The following is a 21,566-nucleotide window of genomic DNA, read 5'->3' as shown; positions in this document are numbered from 1 at the left end:
GCGAAGTCCAGGTCATCATACACCTTTTCCTTGTCTTCATCCTTTATCTCAATATCTGGAGAATCCGCTATCATCTAAAATTTGTGAAAATTTCTCTTATGATTAATGGTTAAACAAGATATCTGTGAACCAATGCTCACTAACATTACCCCTTGATATGATATAAATACACTGAAAACAACAGTTAACAATTAACAGGAAGTTGAAGTCCAAATTGTTTAAAAACTAATATGTTATACATGTATGTCTTTAATCAGTGTTTAAGATTCTTACTAATCACATTCTCTGTATATATCCATAATTATATTATTTTGACCAAAATAATTGATTTGACTTGGCCCTCACATGTTGATGCTGGACTTGTTGTCAACTGGAGTTTTTGATAGTATGTTTTGGGGTATACAGCAGATACTTTCACACAATCCCCCGATGCATAGTTCGTCTCAGCATTCGGTCCAAAGAGACATACCTTAGCTGTATCTTTTTGGTCCTTGATCAGTAGTGATCGTACAGCTAAAGCGCCTTCCTGTCGGTAGCGCACAGGTGAAACCTAATAGAATATCATAAAAACACTTAGTATTTCATAATTTTTACTGTTTATAATATTTGAATAATTTCTTAACTATTAGTTTGACTTTACATCTGCTCATTTTTATTTTTTAACTAATAAATAGTGAAAGAATGAACATGTAATGAAAAATGATTATTCTATGCCCCATCTAGTGAATGAACACTGTTGCAAGTAAAATATTTAAATATTTAAATTACAATTAAAGGTTGAGAGAATATTACCATCACAATCTTTCCTCTGACTGTTGACTTCTCAGGAGATTTCAGGGCAGTCTGTAAGTCAACCTCGAGTCCACCTGCTGGTCTTTGCTCTGGAAGGGGAGGGGCATTTTTTTCCACTTCAGAGTCAACCTCAACTGCACTGGTGTACGCTATGATAGACGCAGATGTTGCCCAGAAAACATTGTTGTCCTTCTTGATTATATTTGAAAATTTGAACGACATCCCTTCTTTAATTGTGTTGAACTTATGCTTCTGATATACTCGCAGATGGTAGAACTCGCTTTCTTCCAAGGTTATAAGATTAAAATAAACCATTTCTTTGTTCTGTGTCTTGTTATGATATGACTGCAACTCATTTGACTTCCTTATGACTTTGAAGCTTTTGGTTTCTGCCTGCATGCACAATTAAATACTTAACTTATTTTATACATGCATATAAATTTTCATAACAAAAACACTTTGTACATTATATACCAAAAATGATACATCAACAAAAATGTCAATAGAATATAACATCAAATTTTGAAATACATAGAAAATAATACATAATATAATAAACTTTCATTATGAGAATTCATCCACTCTTTTTTAATATTTTCTTTTTTTGATAATGTTTTTCAGCCGTTCATATTCGTCAATCACAATATCATTTGCAACAATTCTTGAAGGGTCTAAGCTCAAGATAAATAAACCTTGTATGGTTCGAACTCTACTCAAAGCAACATATGCCATCCCCTTTTCAAAGACATCAGAACCTAAATGTATAACAGCATTGTCAAGTGATAAACCTTGAACCTTATGAACAGTGCAACTCCACGACAACACCAGTGGAAATTGCATTCTAACTATTTGTCGACCTCCGTAAGAAAATTCATGTTGTACTAACTCAATGGGAATTGGATTATGCATCAATGTACCACTAGCACAATTTAATCTACCAATACTTTGATTATCAAACAATACATAAATTTTTGTTGGTTCAGAGTGTCCATTTCTTGTTTCATATGATATGTCGCTTATTGTTCCCATTGCACCATTAACTAATCCAGATTCTGTATGAATGTTTTGAATTAACATAACTCTTGCATTAATTGCAATTTGCAAAATATTGCACAACCCTCCTGCAAGTCTGTCATCTGTAGGAATATAATTACTATCAACAGAGGCCAATGCATTTTGATCAGATTGTGAAAAGTAATGTGAAGCTGAAATACTGATGATATTTGTGCCAATTTTTGACAAAAGATGGTTGTTATATTGTTCAACTTGTTTGCGAAGAGGAAAACTGTGCAGCATATTTTCATAGTCAGTGCTTTCTCTAATTAATCTAGATTTTAAAATTGTTATATCTAATTCTGATGGTAATCCGAATCTCACTCTATTCAACAAATTGAAAAATGTTGCATTTGCATTTTGCCTCATATTTTCAGTCAAAAAGAATGGTTCAAACAGGCGCCACAATAAGATATTTTCAAAAGCAAAATTTCCTTTCACTGGTCTAAGCTGAAAAGAATCGCCAACAGTAATCACGTTGTATCCACCAAATGGCAGATTGTTGTCACTTATTTCTGATAAACGTCTACTGATAAAAGTTAAGATACTGCTGCTTACCATACTTACTTCATCCAAGATGATTGTATGTACATTTTGAAATTTTTTTCGAAGTTGTTTCAAACAATAAGGAGATACACTGCTGTATTGAACAAATTTATGAACTGGAATTTCTAATAATGAGTGAAGTGTTTCTCCATTAATGTTATTGGCAGCTGTACCTGTTGGTGCACAAACAACAACAGGGTTTGTGTTGAGTGTCTTGGAAGTAAAAAGTTGCAAATATGCAACAATTGCTTTTGTCAAAAAAGATTTTCCTACTCCAGCTCCTCCAGAAACAAATACATAAAATGGAAAAGATTTACCTTCAAATTTTAATTTAACATGTTCAAGTACTTCTAGTTGAGACTTTGTCATTTTTGGAACTGAACTGTGAAAATCATTTAGTGACAATGAACAACTAAGAGAATGCAAATGCATATCATTTTCAAAAGGAATATGTTCAGAGTGTTCATTTTCAACATTAAAATTCATTGATTGCAAAATTGACTGTAAAAAAAATTGATGATCAAAATGCACACATTCAGTTTCCTCCACATTGAATGTTGAATTGTTTAAATCTTTTTCTAAATTTAATCTTCTTATAGTATTTTCAATCTGTTCAGTGAAAGAAAAATAGGTAAAATCTATTGAAGAATTTAGTAAACATCTCTTGTTTATAAAGGAATCTTTTGCACTAGAATATGGCATGATCAATTCATTTTCAGATCTATGTGGTAGCAAAAGTACGAGCAGGCTGTAATAGTAATCTTCTGAATAATTTGGAAATGTTGGGATTCGTATGTTAAATGGTTTTTTAACTTTTTTCATCCAAATATCAAATTTAGAGATGTATATCCTTTCCAAACATTTTCGTTTAGGTTGACCCAAAGATGTTTTTTCATACCATGAACAAAATCTATATAATGACAAATTATTCAAATTATTAGGACGATGCTGATAATAGTCATGAATGTTTGTTTCAAAAACATTGGTACAATTATCTGGTAATTCATCAATTTCTTTTCTACTTCTCAAAATTTTAAATCTTTTATATGGCTGGCGAGTGTTTAAGTACATGAATCTTCTACTAGTGTGGATTAAATTTAGATTGCTCAACCTATATGCAGCTTCCTGACTACTCATCCGTCTGTGACGCAAAACGGTAAGGCCTATTTTTAACAATCTGACATGTCTTGGAATGCTTGGGTTAGAATCAAAAATGCCGTGAATAAGATGACCCAGGGCATTTTTTAATTCATCAGGTTCAGATTTACATATGTAACTACATACATAATATGCTGCTCCTTCACCATTAGATATCACCTGTATGTCCATATTGGCTCGCCAGTGCCTTAAAACTACAGGATTGTAGGAATTAATCATAATATCCTGCTCTCCTCTACGTGTTACATAAAATTTGCCTTTTTTCCTTTCTGAAAGATCAATATTTGCAAATATTTTTGTCTCAGTTGATTGATGTTTTGGAAACCCAAACCTACATTTCGATTTGTAATTATTGGAACAATAAGGAGTGTGACTATGTGTTTGAAGTTTTTTAACCAAGTCATGCATTTCACTATCAGTAGACCTATATGGAATAACGGATGATATCGAAGCATTGATGTAATTTTTTAACTGAACAATATTTTGATCATCAATTTTGTTTGGAACATTTTCAATCCAAAAAAACATATGAATATGAGAACTTCCACGATTTTGAAATACTACTCTAGCAAAATAATCTGTAATTTTTCCTAAGGGTTGAATGCCTTTTAACAATACATGTTTCATTAATGCATCGAACCTACGTTCAAAATGGATAGCTGTCATTAAAGGATCCTTTTTGACACCATGACACTTTCTAGAGTTTTGTAAATCACCATCATCAAGACCATTCAATAAACTACCTAATTCTTTCCAATGCATATCATCTGCAGAAAGTGTCATAAACAGTGTAGGAGGACCTAAAGCTTTAAACATCGCAAGCAAATTGTATAGCTGATTTTTGAAATATGCAACAGTCCCTCTTATGTTTTTCATAAACATGTAAGAATTTTCTACCAGAGAAGGGTTATTCTCTATATCTCTGATTTCTCCGGCAGTCACTAATCCTGAATTTGATCTATCCTTCCTTATCCTCATTTTGAGATTTATTTCTGATTTCAACAAGGATATATCAAGAGATACAGCAGAATGAAGAAGATAAGTCATGTTTTTTCTAAAGTGTCCACTTTTATGATATAATCTTTGTTTGAAGTACATAGAACGAGGAATCTTAATAGGTCTTGGATAATTTAATCCATATTTTCCCTTAGGAAATAGCCAAGGATAAGCCATTTCTTCTCCATTCTCCATGTCAAATATATGGACAGGATTTTCAGTAATGCTTGGCACTCTAATAACTGGATCTTTGTTGTGAACAAAAGAAGAGAGGTTTGAAATTGGAATGCTTGCATTCATTGGTGTTACAGTGGAGTACTCAAAGTCATCTAAATCTAATGTAGAATTGTTTATTTCTTCGCAGTTTTCAAAATCGCTAACTATTTTTATATTCTGGTACAAATTATTATTCTCCTTCAACCAAATCAAAGCATTTCTTAATCTAGAAGGACTAACTTTGTATCTCAAATGTTCATCAGTTTCGTATCTATCTTGGTGCACAAAATGAGCCGTTATGAGATCAAGGTTTTCACACTTGCGTGGCAACTGATTAGCAATGTTTTGAGCATCTGTTGGTAAATTTAAAACTAAACCCTTCTCTGCAAATTGACCGCCAGGTAAAACAATTAATGTCATAAAAATTTCTACAAAACATATCATTTTTTTTCTCTATGCTACTCAGGCAGTTTAATACTTCTGGTACAGGTTCTATTAAGAGGTTATTATGCTTAATAGATATACTAGGAATATCATTGTTTTGTATTCTCCTAAAACAATATGAACACAGTGTGCACGTTTTGTTAAATATCTCATCAGCTACAGTCACATTGTTTCGAAGCATATGGATTTGATTTTCAAACAAAAATTTTTCACACGATTGACATGAAAAATTGGCTCCTTTTTTTATATTTTCCTCATAATTCTGATCATGAAGATCACTTTCAAAATAATTTATTTCTTGATTTGTGGTATACACTGTAACAAATTCTGCAATATTTGAAATGCCATCACTTGTAGTATCTCTGAGAAAATCGTTGAAATTATTTTCAATTGATACATATTCGTTATTCAAGATATTCTCTACATTTATTACATTCGACAATTTTTTTCTCTTTTTTGACTTCTTTTTCTTTTTCCCCCCCTTCACACAATAGCTATGAAAGTTTTTCGCATAAAGGTCAGCACTTGAAGGCTCCTTCTCAAAATCAGGATCAATGTTTCCTAGAAAATCATTGTTTGATTGCTTGTGGCAAGATTTTTCTAATCTCGCATCACTCAAAACTTCTTGCAAAGATTGTGAATTTTCCCTATGAGCATGCATATCTAATGACAACAACCTGACAGGTGTAATATCGAAACGAACGCCACAATATACTGAATTAACATATTGGAACAATTCATTTAACCTATCAAATCTCAGAAACACTGCATTTTCTGTAGGATCTTGAAAACCTTGCACATTTCTTTGATGTGAATCAAATATACATATATTATTCGATACTATGTCAACAATCAATGACACTGTACTGGTACCAAATGTTGTCAGCAAAAAAGGTGAAATTTGCGCACTCTCGTAAATTGCATTCTCAAATGAAATTTTCCTGTATCATTGTTTAATGCCCCGTTCATCGTTCCGTAAAACATATCGTAAGTAAATTCTATATTACCATCAAACAGCTCAACCCTTGTTGGTAAATCTCTGTGCGAAAGATAGCCCATAGGACCCCCTGGTTGTGAAACAATTTCCCTATACAAATCGTTACCGTCAAAAATGATTCCATCAATAAACTCTCGTGAAATCCGATCGGGAAAATGTGGAAAAAATTGCATAAATGATAGCAACGCAATGAGAGCAATTGCTGTACATTGAACCCCATTGAACGGCTGAAAAATATTACAACCTTGGTGTATATTACCAAGAGTACCTCTTACCATTTTGATCTTCGTCTCCTTTTCACCGTGATCATGTGGTGTCCACTCAAGATTGTTCCGAATGAAATGTAACGCGGGAAAATTCACCGAAGTAATACGGAAATCACCGAAGTCTTTGCTCTAAAGCGCGGGGTTTTTCCGATATTAACTTTAAATCGATAAATTCAGAGGAGTCTCGGAACGCCACTTGTTTACATTTTTATCGTGACATGCCATTCCACTGCAAATTAGGTCAGCTCAGCTTTAAGCAGAGACATAAATCCTTGGTCTAAGATTAAGAAAAAATAACCGAATAAAACATAAATGATTTTCATGAAGAAAAAAAAATCATATTTATTTTAAAAGAAAGACAATGTGTACATCAGGTCAATATTGATCACACAGTGTTAGCTTGATGACGCGACCTCTAAATATAGAATGAAAACAGTCCCGCAGAAACGCATGCACAATCTCAAAACCCGTATCAAGACAGCCCGCGCTCTTGCACGGCCTGTAATAAAATAAAAAGATGAAAAAATCGAATTATTCCTGGTACAACTTAACGAAAATCCGAATGATTTTCAGTACGAATTAACAAAAACCTTTCTGATTTCAAATACGACTTGACAAAAAAAAATCCGAATGTGTTCAAGCACGACTTAACAATTATTTTTGGTACGAATTAATTTTACTTTGAACATAACGCTATTTTTTTAAACCAAGGACGCGGAATCAAAATTTCCGGAAAAATCAATTTTTAAACCTTGATATCTCTGTAATGCATTGTTTGATTTTCAAACGGATTTCAGATTTGAATTCACCATGGCAAGTTCTATAAGACTGTAGTATTGTCTTATTTTGTTAAAAAAAATGAAAATTTCCAAAAATTGGTACTGCTTCCGGTTTTGAGCAAAATTGATGAACAAAGTTTTAAACCCCCCAGTACATTATAGAATTGATACATCTATCATCAGTAAAAATTTCAAAGCGATATCTATAAAGTTAAGGGAGATTTCTTCCGGACAAAATCACTTTTTTTAATTTTAAAAATGGCCGCCGAATTTGAACGGAAGTGACGTAAATGCTGAAACTTTAATATCTTTGAGGCACGGTAACTTTACAAAAAGCTCTGAAAATTTCATTGAAATCGGATGAAAACTTTTTGAGATATAAAGCCGAGAAGGAGTCAGAAAAAAAAATAATAATAAATAAAACTAGAGCAAAGCTCGTTGCAAAGCAACGAGTGGGTCTTCCGTTCATGTCGAAAGTAAAGCTGGAAGTTCCTGTAAGAAGCAGAGCTCTTAAACCAATAACAAGGGAAACTGAAATAAAAAGATGAAAAAATCGAATTATTCCTGGTACGACTTAACAAAATCCGAATGATTTTAAGTACGACTTAACAAAAACCTTTCCGATTTCAAGAACGACTTAACAAAAAAAATCCGAATGTGTTACAGTACGACTTAACAATTAATTTTTAGGTACAAGTTAATTTAACCAAGAACTTGATACTACTTTCTTAACCAAAAAAGCGGATTCAAAATTTCCGGAAAAATCAATTTTTAAAGCCAAATTTCTCTGTAATGCATCGTCCGACTTTTAAACAGTTTTCAGTGTTAGGTTTAGCTTAAAAAGCTCTACAAAACACATATTCGTTTTTGATTCGATCAAGAAATTCAATTTTTCGAAAAATTAAAATCACTTCCGGTTTCTACCGGAAGTGACAAAATTTTTTTTTTTTGTAAAAATGCCATAAGTAAATCCGCAGATTTACAATCAAAGAAAATTTCAAGTCTTTGTAAACAACCGTTTACGAGAAAAGTCCTGGACAAAATCACTTTTTGAAAATTTTTAAAATGACGTAACTAGAAAACGGAAGTGACTTAATGACTGAAAGTTTAAAAGCTTCAAGGGACAGGTATTTAACATAATCCCTTAAAATTTCTTGCAAATCGGTTGAACAGTTTTTGAGATATAAAGCAAAAAAGAAGTCAGAAGGAAAAACAAGAAGAAGAATATAATAAATAAAAACAATAGAATAACAAGAGGGTCTTCCGTTGAAAACGGAAGACCCTAATAATAATAAAAAGAAACCGAAGAAAAACAAGAGGGTCTTCCGTTGGAAACGGAATACCCTAATAATAATAACTACAACAAAGCTCGTTGCAAAGCAACGAGTGGGTCTTCCGTTAATGTCGGAAGTAAAGCCGGAAGTTCCTGTAAGAAGCAGAGCTTCTAAACCAACAACAAAAGTAATTAAAATAAAAAGATGAAAAACTCGAATTATTCCTGGTACGACTTAAGGTGTAATATCCCTCTGCTATTAATTTTGCCATAAATTTTTTAAAACATTTCATATTGATTTTCATCAAAGTCAATATCAATCGATTCATATGAAACAAATTTTAAGTGATGAAGCGCTGCTAGATTTTTCAAAAATTGATAAAATGTCTAATCATGATATGAAGAAAACAAGACATAGTGATTAGAAATAACAAAATTTTACCATCGCAGCATAAAATTAAAAATCCAAAATGTATATGAAAATAATATATAGTTATATACATTTTCAATTCATATTACAAAACATATTGAAGCGCTGCATTTTAGTTCAGAATAGCACTTTGTTGTATAGGTTTGCAACAAAAATTGCTTCAATCAGCAAGAGTTATCTTTCCTTATCATAGACTATTGAAGGTTTTACATACATTTTTTACATACAGTGCAAGAAAAATTGCCACAGTTTCTTAAATTTCAGAAAAGGTTTTCTTTTTTAAATTTGAATAAGATAATAGTAAATGGATATATATATTTAAGAAATCCTAAAAATGTAAACCAGAGCATTTTGTTATGTAACACAAAAAGGGGATCAAGTGAATAATCTTCCAGTAATTGATATGATATCAAAACAGGGATATACTGTCTTGAATCAAATGAGCTGAGATATTAGGTGTTTTTTTTCAAATTGTTTTCCCATATCTGCTCCCTCAGAATAGAAAAAGCTTTATTCAATTTTAAACATTTGAAATGTTATAAGTTTTAATTAAACGATTTCAACTAAATCTAGAATTTGTAATTGTCTTGGTCACATTTTTCCCAATTATAATTCATTCAGCTTTGTGAACGAGCTATAGAATATTCAATCCAAATATTCTCTGGCCTAAAACATCAAACATGTACCGTACATGTACTGAACAAGTACATAAAATTTAGTTATATTAAAAAAAAGAAGAATAAATCCATCGGGAGGGGGGAGGGGAGAGGGGGAAGAATAGTCATGTAGATATTGCCTCATAAATACTTTATCATTATGATTGGGACCATGCACCACCTCCCTTGTTGTTACATGCATTAACAATTGTGAGTTAACAGAAACAAAGTGATATCATTTTCTACAGAAGTTATCTCTCTTATCAGAGGGACATTCCACCTTAACAAAATCCAAATGATTTTTAGTACGAATTAACAAAAACCTTTCTGGTTTCAAGAACGACTTGAGAAAAAAAAATCCGAATGTGTTCAAGCACGACTTAACAATTATATTTGGTACGAATTAATTTTACTTTGAACATTAGGCTATATTTTAAACTAAGGACGCGGAATCAAAATTTCCGGAAAAATCAATTTTTAAACCCTGATATCTCTGTAATGCATCGTCCGATTTTCAAACGGATTTCAGATTTGACTTTACCATAGCAAGTTCTATAAGACTATAGTATTGTCTTATTTTGTTCAAAAAAATGAAAATTTCCAAAAATTGGAACTGCTTCCGGTTTTGAGCAAAATTGATGAACAAAGTTTAAACCCCCCAGTACATTATAGAATTGATACATCTATCATCAGTAAAAATTTCAAAGCGATATCTTTAAAGTTTACGGAGATTTCTTCCGGACAAAATTACTTTTTTTTAAATTTAAAAATGGACGCCAAGTTTGAACGGAAGTGACGTAAATGCTGAATCTTTAACATCTTTTAGGCACGGTAACTTTACAAAAGCTCTGGAAATTTCATTGAAATCGGATGAAAACTTTTTGAGATATAAAGCCGAGAAGGAGTCAGAAAAAAAATAAAAAATAAAATAATAATAAAAAGAAACCGAAGAAAAACAAGAGGGTCTTCCGTTGGAAACGGAAGACCCTAATAAACTTAGCAAGTTGTTATGAAGTAAATTGAGACTTTTTTTAAAATTAGTAAATACGTCTCATACTTATTTTTTTTAAACGAAAGTATTTTTCCTTATTTTACTTACTGATAATTTTTTGTTTCCTTGCTGACAGAGACCATTTGATAAATCAGTTTATATCGGCTGTTCACGCTATCCTCATTTTCTCCCCATTTTTGATACAGTAACTAGCAAAGGAATTTCAAAATGTTCTTCTCTATAAATAGTCAAACAGGTAGTGTCGCATAGGTGTGGCGTTAGGAACGGTAACTTGTTACCCGAACAGGGGAAAATAGTGCAACATGCACACAATGATATTTTTATATTAAATTTTTCATTAACTTTCTTAAGATTTACTAAATTCATTTATCAAATGTCACTAATTATAGGGTCATCAATGGTTAGAAAGTTTAGTGGCGTGCGAGAGCTTTTACAATAATGATGACCCCCATCCCCCCCCCCACCCCTACATTTTATTTTATCCCTTGGATAAAATGTAGTTATTGCAGATACGCTCCGTCCAAACTCAATAATCGGTCTGAATGTGTGTTGATATGTCAATCTATCAATATACAGTTTGTTAATTGTGAAACAATTTCCCTATACAAATCGTTACCGTCAAAAATGATTCCATCAATAAACTCTCGTGAAATCCGATCGGGAAAATGTGGAAAAAATTGCATAAATGATAGCAACGCAATGAGAGTAATTGCTGTACATTGAACCCCATTGAACGGCTGAAAAATATTACAACCTTGGTGTATATTACCAAGAGTACCTCTTACCATTTTGATCTTCGTCTCCTTTTCACCGTGATCATGTGGTGTCCACTCAAGATTGTTCCGAATGAAATGTAACGCGGGAAAATTCACCGAAGTAATACGGAAATCACCGAAGTCTTTGCTCTAAAGCGCGGGGTTTTTCCGATATTAACTTTAAATCGATAAATTCAGAGGAGTCTCGGAACGCCACTTGTTTACATTTTTATCGTGACATGCCATTCCACTGCAAATTAGGTCAGCTCAGCTTTAAGCAGAGACATAAATCCTTGGTCTAAGATTAAGAAAAAATAACCGAATAAAACATAAATGATTTTCATGAAGAAAAAAAAATCATATTTATTTTAAAAGAAAGGCAATGTGTACATCAGGTCAATATTGATCACACAGTGTTAGCTTGATGACGCGACCTCTAAATATAGAATGAAAACAGTCCCGCAGAAACGCATGCACAATCTCAAAACCCGTATCAAGACAGCCCGCGCTCTTGCACGGCCTGTAATAAAATAAAAAGATGAAAAAATCGAATTATTCCTGGTACAACTTAACGAAAATCCGAATGATTTTTAGTACGAATTAACAAAAACCTTTCTGGTTTCAAGAACGACTTGAGAAAAAAAAATCCGAATGTGTTCAAGCACGACTTAACAATTATATTTGGTACGAATTAATTTTACTTTGAACATTAGGCTATATTTTAAACTAAGGACGCGGAATCAAAATTTCCGGAAAAATCAATTTTTAAACCCTGATATCTCTGTAATGCATCGTCCGATTTTCAAACGGATTTCAGATTTGACTTTACCATAGCAAGTTCTATAAGACTATAGTATTGTCTTATTTTGTTCAAAAAAATGAAAATTTCCAAAAATTGGAACTGCTTCCGGTTTTGAGCAAAATTGATGAACAAAGTTTAAACCCCCCAGTACATTATAGAATTGATACATCTATCATCAGTAAAAATTTCAAAGCGATATCTTTAAAGTTTACGGAGATTTCTTCCGGACAAAATTACTTTTTTTTAAATTTAAAAATGGACGCCAAGTTTGAACGGAAGTGACGTAAATGCTGAATCTTTAATATCTTTTAGGCACGGTAACTTTACAAAAGCTCTGGAAATTTCATTGAAATCGGATGAAAACTTTTTGAGATATAAAGCCGAGAAGGAGTCAGAAAAAAAATAAAAAATAAAATAATAAAAAAAGAAACCGAAGAAAAACAAGAGGGTCTTCCGTTGGAAACGGAAGACCCTAATAAACTTAGCAAGTTGTTATGAAGTAAATTGAGACTTTTTTTAAAATTAGTAAATACGTCTCATACTTATTTTTTTTAAACGAAAGTATTTTTCCTTATTTTACTTACTGATAATTTTTTGTTTCCTTGCTGACAGAGACCATTTGATAAATCAGTTTATATCGGCTGTTCACGCTATCCTCATTTTCTCCCCATTTTTGATACAGTAACTAGCAAAGGAATTTCAAAATGTTCTTCTCTATAAATAGTCAAACAGGTAGTGTCGCATAGGTGTGGCGTTAGGAACGGTAACTTGTTACCCGAACAGGGGAAAATAGTGCAACATGCACACAATGATATTTTTATATTAAATTTTTCATTAACTTTCTTAAGATTTACTAAATTCATTTATCAAATGTCACTAATTATAGGGTCATCAATGGTTAGAAAGTTTAGTGGCGTGCGAGAGCTTTTACAATAATGATGACCCCCATCCCCCCCCCCCACCCCTACATTTTATTTTATCCCTTGGATAAAATGTAGTTATTGCAGATACGCTCCGTCCAAACTCAATAATCGGTCTGAATGTGTGTTGATATGTCAATCTATCAATATACAGTTTGTTAATTATTTTCGATTGCTAAGGTTACAGCGTATTTGATGAACATTGAACAACATGTTTTTCATGGAAGATAGCGAGTACAATTATAAAGCATTTATAAAATGTATTACCTCTTTAGAATTTTGTATGGAATAAATAATTCATAAATTGCTGCTGAAGGTTGTTTTGGTATTTTCGTTTGTAAATGTTTTGCAAATAAAAAACGTGAAACGCGGGGCAAGTCATAATTAATATCCCTATTAACTGTAACTTAAAACTAGCGGCTTTGGATTCAAATAGTACCGTTAACGAATAATAAGTTCACTTTTTAAAATCATCTCCACGATGATACTATTATCTCTATCGTAAATCAGTATTTTGTTTGCTTTAAAAGAAATGTTTTATCGGGAGCAATTCCGTGTTCGTTTAAATTGCCAGCGTACATTTGTCATGTCAGTAATACACGTTGTGCTTTATAAGACGGTCGTGTATATACGTATTGTAGAAAAGTTGAGTTTAATTATCATGCATTGGAACCATTTTATTAACACATCTCCAAGTACTGAAACAATTCAAAATGTCTCCGTTACAGTAAAACAGTGGGGCTTTAAACATGTGTACGTCCAGCTCTACAAGCACATGCACTGTCGTCTAGGCGACGGCCTGAATACAGCTAGCACTTACTATCGATCGTTTACCCGAGTCTCGTAATGCATCTAAATATAGAAAGGGGCACAGTTATGAAACAAACAACAAAAATAAGGTCAAAGAGGTTCATCTTTATGAAATGAAAATGTACATATGAATAAAAACATTTGGGAATTTTAGGTGGAATAATCTTTGCGCGCTGCATGTATCAGTTAGTGCATTACAAGAAGCCCTTTCATAACCTCCTAAACGTGGGCACCCCCACAAAAATGAACCTAACTGAGTCAACTGACAACAATTGTTTCTGCAAATACTGACTATAAATTACGAAAACATTAAATTGAATACTACGGAAGGATTTAAAATTAATTTCTTTACAACTTTGCCTCAATAATGCATTACATTTTTTTTATTGCTTTACCAGTTTTTGGCAAGAAACCTTTGACGCCTCTAACTCCCTAATTATAGGGGCCAGCCCCCTTTCTGTATACCGAATGAAAGGTCTCGGTAAGACCAATAACTTTTTAGATACATCTTATAACAAAATATCATCAGGTAGAAAACTAAAACGGAAAATACGCGAATCTTTTTGCATTTGTTTCTAACCTTTGTTTATACATCTATACCACTCCTTTAATTTGCTTTTAAATAATAAATAAAATATGTCTCGCACAAATTCAATGTATCAGCTTTCAAACCAGCCCATCTTTGAGACTCAGCCAGTCATCATTAAAGCCAAACCCCCCTGGACAAAAGAAGTCGTTAAATTTTACTAAAAGGGGAATATCTGAAAACAGGACGGGGATTTTCCTCAACTAAAATATGCAACGACAACATCGCGCGGCATGTTATCAGACCTCAAAAATTCAAAACAATCGGTGAACAAACAAGTGAGATATTTTAAAAGGATCAAAGTTGGCGTCTAGAACAAAAAAATAATAATATGACATCTGGAAAATTTTCAGAATAATAGTAAGGTCTTCCACTCCCAGCGGGCGACCTTAAAAAGACGCCATTTTGAAATTAGAAGCAGCCATCTTGAAAATGACCAAAACTTGAATGGCCAACGATATTTTTCATTCAAGTAATCTTCTAGGAACCTTCATGCGAAATTTAGTGCTTGTCTACACAAGTGAAATACCTCTCTGAAATGTTTACCTTAGCCGCTACACTAATATTACAGTTTCAAATATTCAAACTGCACAGTATATGACAATAAAATCCCTCTAAAAAATGTAATAAGGTAGTATAAAAAAGGTAAACACCCAAAACTTCTCGAACTCACGATAAGTAAATGGCGATTTTATTCATTAAATCACTACACTAGCTGTTACATATTGGAAAAATGAAAAAAACGAATAAACTTAGCAAGTCGTTATGAAGTGAATTGAGACTTTTTTTAAAATTAGTAAATACGTCTCATACTTATTTTTTTTAAACGAAAGTATTTTTCCTTATTTTACTTACTGATAATTTTTTGTTTCCTTGCTGACAGAGACCACTTTGATAAATCAGTTTATATCGGCTGTTCACGCTATCCTCATTTTCTCCCTATTTTTGATACAGTAACTAGCAAAGGAATTTCAAAATGTTCTGCTCTTTAAATAGTCAAACAGGTAGTGTCGCATAGGTGCGGCGTTAGGAACGGTAACTTGTTACCCGAACAGGGGAAAATAGCGCAACATGCACACAATGATATTTTTATATTAAATTCTTCATTAACTTTCTTAAGATTTACTAAATTCATTTATCAAATGTCAATAATTATAGGGTCATCAATGGTTAGAAAGTTTAGTGGCGTGCGAGAGCTTTTCTCTAATCTTTACAATAATGATGACCCCCATCCCCCCCCCCCCCCTACATTTTATTTTATCCCTTGAATAAAATGTAGTTATTGCAGATACGCTCCGTCCAAACTCAATAATCGGTCTGAATGTTTGTTAATATGTCAATCTATCAATATACAGTTTGTTAATTATTTTCGATTGCTAAGGTTACAGCGTATTTGATGAACATTGAACAACATGTTTTCCATGGAAGATAGCGAGTACAATTATAAAGCATTTATAAAATGTATTACCTCTTTAGAATTTTGTATGGAATAAATAATTTATGAATTGCTGCTGAAGGTTGTTTGGTATTTTCGTTTGTAAATGTTTTGCAAATAAAAAACGTGAAACGCGGGACAAGTCATAATTAATATCCCTATTAACCGTAACTTAAAACTAGCGGCTTCGGATTCAAATAGTATCGTTAACGAATAATAAGTTCACTTTTTAAAATCATCTCCACGATGATAATAATATCTCTATCGTAAATCAGTATTTTGTTTGCTTTATCGGGAGCAATCCCGTGTTCGTTTAAATTGCCAGCGTACATTTGTCATGTCAGTAATACACATTGTGCTTTATATGACGGCCGTGTACATACGCATTGTAGAAAAGTTGAGTTTAATTATCATGCATTGGAACCATTTTATTAACACATCTCCCAGTACTGAAACAATTCAAAATGTCTCCGTTACAGTAAAACAGTGGGGCGTTAAACATGTGTACGTCCAGCTCTACAAGCACATGCACTGTCGTCCAGGCGACGGCCTGAATACAGCTAGCGGCTCTACTATCGATGGTTACCTGAGTCCCGTAATGCATCAAGATATAGAAAGGGGCACAGTTATGAAACAAACAACAAAAATAAGGTCAAAGAGGTTCATCTTTATGAAATGAAAATGTACATATGAATAAAAACATTTGGGAATTTTATGTGGAATTATCTTTGCGCGCTGCATGTATCAGTTAGTGCATTACAAGAAGCACTTTCATAACCTCCTAAACGTGCACACCCCCACAAAAATGGACCTAACTGAGTCAACTGACAACAATTGTTTCTGCAAATACTGACTATAAATTACGAAAACATTAAATTGAATACTACGGAAGGATTTAAAATTAATTTCTTTACACCTTTGCCTCAATATTGCATTACATTTGTTTATTCCCTTTACCAGTTATTGGCAAGAAACTTTTGACGCCTCTAACTCCCGAATTATAGGGGCCAGCCGCTTTTTCTGTATACCGAATGAAAGGTCACTTCTGTAAAACGAGATGAAATTCACAATGCACACTGTAGAAATCCAAGCTTCAGGAGTGGTTCAATCAAATGGATGCGGTCTTCAGTCCTCAATATATTGTAAGGTTTACTAAACTTCATCTTGGGTCCTGTCCCCTCAGGATATGATGGAGCTCCCTGTGTTAGGGCCTCATAATCCATGGCTGTACAAGAGAACTCGGAAAATGTCACCTGTCATTAGAAAAATAAAATTACCAGAAATTTATATCAGTTATATGACATGTAAGACGTGATTGTATCTCTCTCTCTCTCTCTCTCTGTTTTTTAATCCCATTTACATGAAATTACATCCTTGACAAGTTTTAACTTGGAGCTGGTCTCAGTTTTCAACTGTTTTTTACAAGAATATTCTTGTAATTTAAGTTAATTAACAACTGTCACAAAATATATTATTTACATTATAAAAATAGTGCCTGTTTGGGAGGGTAACAGTTGAAATTGACACCCCGAGAAAACCATTGTCAACCGACGCGAAGCGGAGGTTGACAATGGTTTTCCAGGGGTGTGAATTTCAACTGTTATCCTCCCAAACAGGCACTGTTTATTTTGTTATACTGAAGGTCTTAATTCCAAAGAAAACATCACGGAATAACGTGAATTCTAAGGCGAACCGTACGCGCATGATTTTCACGCATGTAACAATTCGTAATGTTACCCGTTGCTAAGTGCGTTGCTAACACTGAGAGTAATAGAACAGATTATGAACTGCGTCTAAACCAATCAGATTTCTGTATTTAACATGAAAGTATAACAATCTAAAATATGTGAGGGTGCTTTTTGCAATTCAACTTTATTTAGTAATTCTCTGCATTGATTCGGAATTCACAATAATGATTGCTTGCTAGTTGAAAACCGAGACCAACTCCAACATGAAGTTTGATTTTGATCATATTTTCTGCAAAACACCTTTAAAGGTTTGAATTTTAATAGTTGATGTGCAAGTTTCTATTTACATGCATACAATGAAATGAGTTTCATGTTATAATAACATTGGTTCTTTGCACTATCAATCCCAGAATGCCCTGTTGCTTGGAGGACCTGGAGGTGTAGTGTACCAAGAGGTCCCCGCCATGCTGACCTATGACCTCAGCATCTAAATGAGTTATCTCCCTTTGTCTCTCTGCATGAAGCCTTTTTGATGACGGTTGTAATGGAATGTCATTACATTCAGATCCTCTTTGGACCTGTGATAATAATGGTAAAAAGTCAAGATACACAATTGACTGTAAACGTGTTATATTTGGCATTTACAATATTTGGCGAAAATTAGTTTTTGAACAAGTTGGCATGGATTTGAATTAGCGTATTCTTGAATGTGACTATTCTTATACATGTATGCATGGCATTTAGTGATGTACTTGATTTAGCAGAGGCCGCATTCCGCCAAAAGTGCTAAATAGAATACACAGCCAAATGTAATATGTTTACAGTATTTATAACAATGACTTTTAAATACATCCACAAAATACAAAACTAACAGATTGTTTATTATACAGACATGACTTAAACTGACTTGAACTGACTCAAACTGATTAGATGATTAGATTTTTAAAAACAACATGCTAATTACATGGTACATGTACTTTTTTGCCTGCTTTCTGTCATGGTCTCTCTCTCTCTCTCTCTCTCTCTCTCTCTCTCTCTCTCTCTCTCTCTCTCCTAACATTCTCCCTCTCTCCCATGCCCGTGTCCCTTTAGATTTCTATAAAAAAAAATTCTATAAGCTTACCCGACACACTGCAAACAATTTAGTGTTGTCTTTATCACAGCTTGGAAGATCATAAAACGTCAGGTCCGGGGATGAGCTAACTTCCATGCCACACAATGTAGAAGTATGTGGTGGCTGACATGAGGCACTTCTATAACAAAGCAAGTTAACATATTAATACAACAGTAGTACGGTAATTGTAAATGCATAACATTATTTGCCTTTAAACCTTTTCAGCATTTTTGGCAAAATTTATCAACTCCCTGGTCTACTTTATCAATAGAATAACTGAGCATTCTTCATAATTTGTAACCATAAAAATTTTTATTTTAAAATGTGTTAAATCAAATATGTGCAAACATAATGAAATAATCAATGTCTCCATTACCAATCATTCAAGATATATAATTAGATAAAATGTTTCACAGTAACAAGATATTTCACACTAAAAATGTAAGTCATTTGTACTTTGGGAAAATAGATACAGATTGGTATTAGATTAAAAAAATAAAACTATCAAAGGCTATAACAATTTCATTCTATTAAGATTGTGACAGTGATCACAAAATTTTTAACTTGATTATTGAGCAAATTAATTTTTCAAAAATTAATGATATGCTAATGCACCATTTTATTCGGAATGAGTATTGTACAGACATGTAAACATCGGATGCTGCCATGTTGAAACAATATGTGTCTAATGACACTAACCCGTGCAGAAGTTACTCCTAGCTTACAAACACATCTCAGGAATTCCTAGGATATCATCACAATCTGCTTCTAAGAATTCCTGAGACTGAGAAATCCTGGGAAATCCTGACAAAATAAATGAGGATTTCCTGGGATCTCCCAAGACTTTCTTCTTACATTATTTAAATCCAACTCTTGCCAGGACATTTCATTTACTTACATTGAATGAAGGCCAAACATGGCTGTGAAGTGTTGAAACAGCTGCAGAAACATGTGATCTGTAATGGTGTGTCCTGTCTCTCTTAGCCAGCTCATGTATATCAACTGCTGACAGAACAGTTCACCATGGACTTGAAACCTGTAAATTAATCAACAGTCAATTTTAAATTTGCCATTTATACATACAATGAAAGGTTCTGAATACCATGGAGGGACATATAAGGCAAGTAAAATGGCAGGCTAGACAAACAAGTTTCACTGCTTAATAAAATGATGGTAATACAGCAGTGGGAAAGATGAGGATGTTACTATTATTGCCCGCGCTTAACAATCATTTTAGATTTTTAAAAAAATGATACTGCTTTTCACTAATGGGGTTGTTTTTCTATAGAGTAAGCTTTGCATTCAAGTCCTGCTGTGCCTTATAAGGTAATTATTGTGAAAAACATGCAAAATATATATGGTACCTGATGATAAATAATTCATTACAATCAACAGCACCGTATAGCTCAGCTAGTTGATAGAGCACCCAGCTAAGAATCTCAGGGGGTCCATGCAATGTGTGTCATTGTCAGATTTTCTCATTCGATTCGCTTTCAACTAAAATCATATCATTTGAGTCAAAAATTGAAAGCAAAGTCTAAAGTCAATTGAAAATCTGAAGTGCGTCCAATTTTCAATCGACTCTCTGGTGAGAATCGTAACGTCACAATGACTTTTTCCTGTACAACAAAATTATTAAAAAAGTTTTGTCAATTGAAAATCGATTTTAAAATCGTATCGTGTGACCACCTCAACAATCGACTCTATAAATCGACTTACCTGAACCTTTAGAACTGACAATTATATTTAATATAAGCTCCTGCCAGGGGAAAGAACCTGGGCTACATGTATTTACAGAAAACATGGCTATAGTGAACATGCTTAAATCATATATTGACAATTACAATATCAAACTTGTTTTTAGACTTTGTCCTACGTCATTTATAACCTGACGGTTGCTATAATGATCAAATTATGCTTAATATATAATAAAGCAAAATCATATTAAGATTGTTTAAGAAGGAGGACTGTGGTTGTCAGACTAGTTCGATCTAGTGTACTGTGTAGCTGATATAATTACAGTGTTATGAATGCATTCCACCTGACTAGAGATTCAGAAATCTGCTCCCATCAATTTCATTATCATTTCTTCAATCATATTACATGTAACACAAGGCCTATAGTTAAACCACAGTACATCAAAATTTGAACAAAAACAGCTTACGATTGTCGCCAGGCATCCTCTGCAAACTCCTGCAGAGGCTCCACTCTGAATCTGTAGGACATCGGAAGCTTCTGAGAATTGTACAGAATGGAGCGACACTTGTTGTGTTGTACAGAATAGAAGTCATCAAAATCAATCAAGGCCAAACCAGGCGGCATATACTTCCTCAAATGGTCCTTAATTCTTGCCGCCCTTCTTTCGATTGATTCGTTCACAATGCACGAGAGCAGTTCTCTCGGCGTATACGCTCTCGACTGCACAACGGCGATCTGCAGGGTTTCCAGGTCATCATCGGTCCATTGAGAAGTGCAACGGGGTAGTTCTGTGCGTCTGTTTACGAATGATGATTCGGAAGACATCTTTCAATCCATTCTACGATAAATTGCAGCGTTTTGTAAACAGGTCTGATTTCCCTCCATTTTGTACACAAAGCACTCGGAACTACTTTCGTTTTCAATCTTCGCTATATTGGGTATATAAATGTCCAAGGTGTTCCGATAACTCTTTATTGTGATGGAGGCCAATAGCAGAACTTAGCATCACCATCATGTTCAAGATAATGCCTGAATTAGTGTCAGAGTTGTTTGTGGCATTGATTTTCAAGACGTTTCTTTGCGGTAATCAGCTGGGAAAAGTCTCGATTCAGTAGGATTTAGTAATGTTACGTATGAAGA

The 21,566-nt window shown here is 33.5% G+C and overlaps 1 protein-coding gene and 1 long non-coding RNA gene across 2 annotated transcripts; both read right to left on the bottom strand.

The window, feature by feature from the left end:
- Nucleotides 1–346: 346 nt before the first annotated feature.
- LOC105323999 (uncharacterized) lies at nucleotides 347–6,770 on the bottom strand. The gene is made up of 3 exons (XR_010712113.1): nucleotides 6,478–6,770; nucleotides 793–1,185; nucleotides 347–550 (listed from the first exon to the last, which is right to left on the bottom strand). It is a non-coding gene; the product is annotated as an uncharacterized lncRNA (long non-coding RNA).
- Nucleotides 6,771–16,570: 9,800 nt separating this feature from the next.
- On the bottom strand, nucleotides 16,571–21,329 carry LOC105334221 (uncharacterized). The gene is made up of 5 exons (XM_066069458.1): nucleotides 20,893–21,329; nucleotides 19,627–19,764; nucleotides 18,738–18,867; nucleotides 17,998–18,192; nucleotides 16,571–17,179 (listed from the first exon to the last, which is right to left on the bottom strand). Exons 1-5 carry the CDS (start codon nucleotides 21,249–21,251, stop codon nucleotides 16,991–16,993), a joined length of 1,011 nt encoding a protein of 336 aa, XP_065925530.1. The 5' UTR covers nucleotides 21,252–21,329; the 3' UTR covers nucleotides 16,571–16,990.
- Between the last annotated feature and the right edge of the window lie 237 nt (nucleotides 21,330–21,566).

The sequence above is a fragment of the Magallana gigas genome, chromosome 1, assembly GCF_963853765.1.
Source record: "Magallana gigas chromosome 1, xbMagGiga1.1, whole genome shotgun sequence".
NCBI classification, from domain to species: domain Eukaryota; kingdom Metazoa; phylum Mollusca; class Bivalvia; order Ostreida; family Ostreidae; genus Magallana; species Magallana gigas.
Note: the sequence above shows the minus strand (reverse complement) of the source record. Positions and strands in the feature narration are given on the sequence as shown.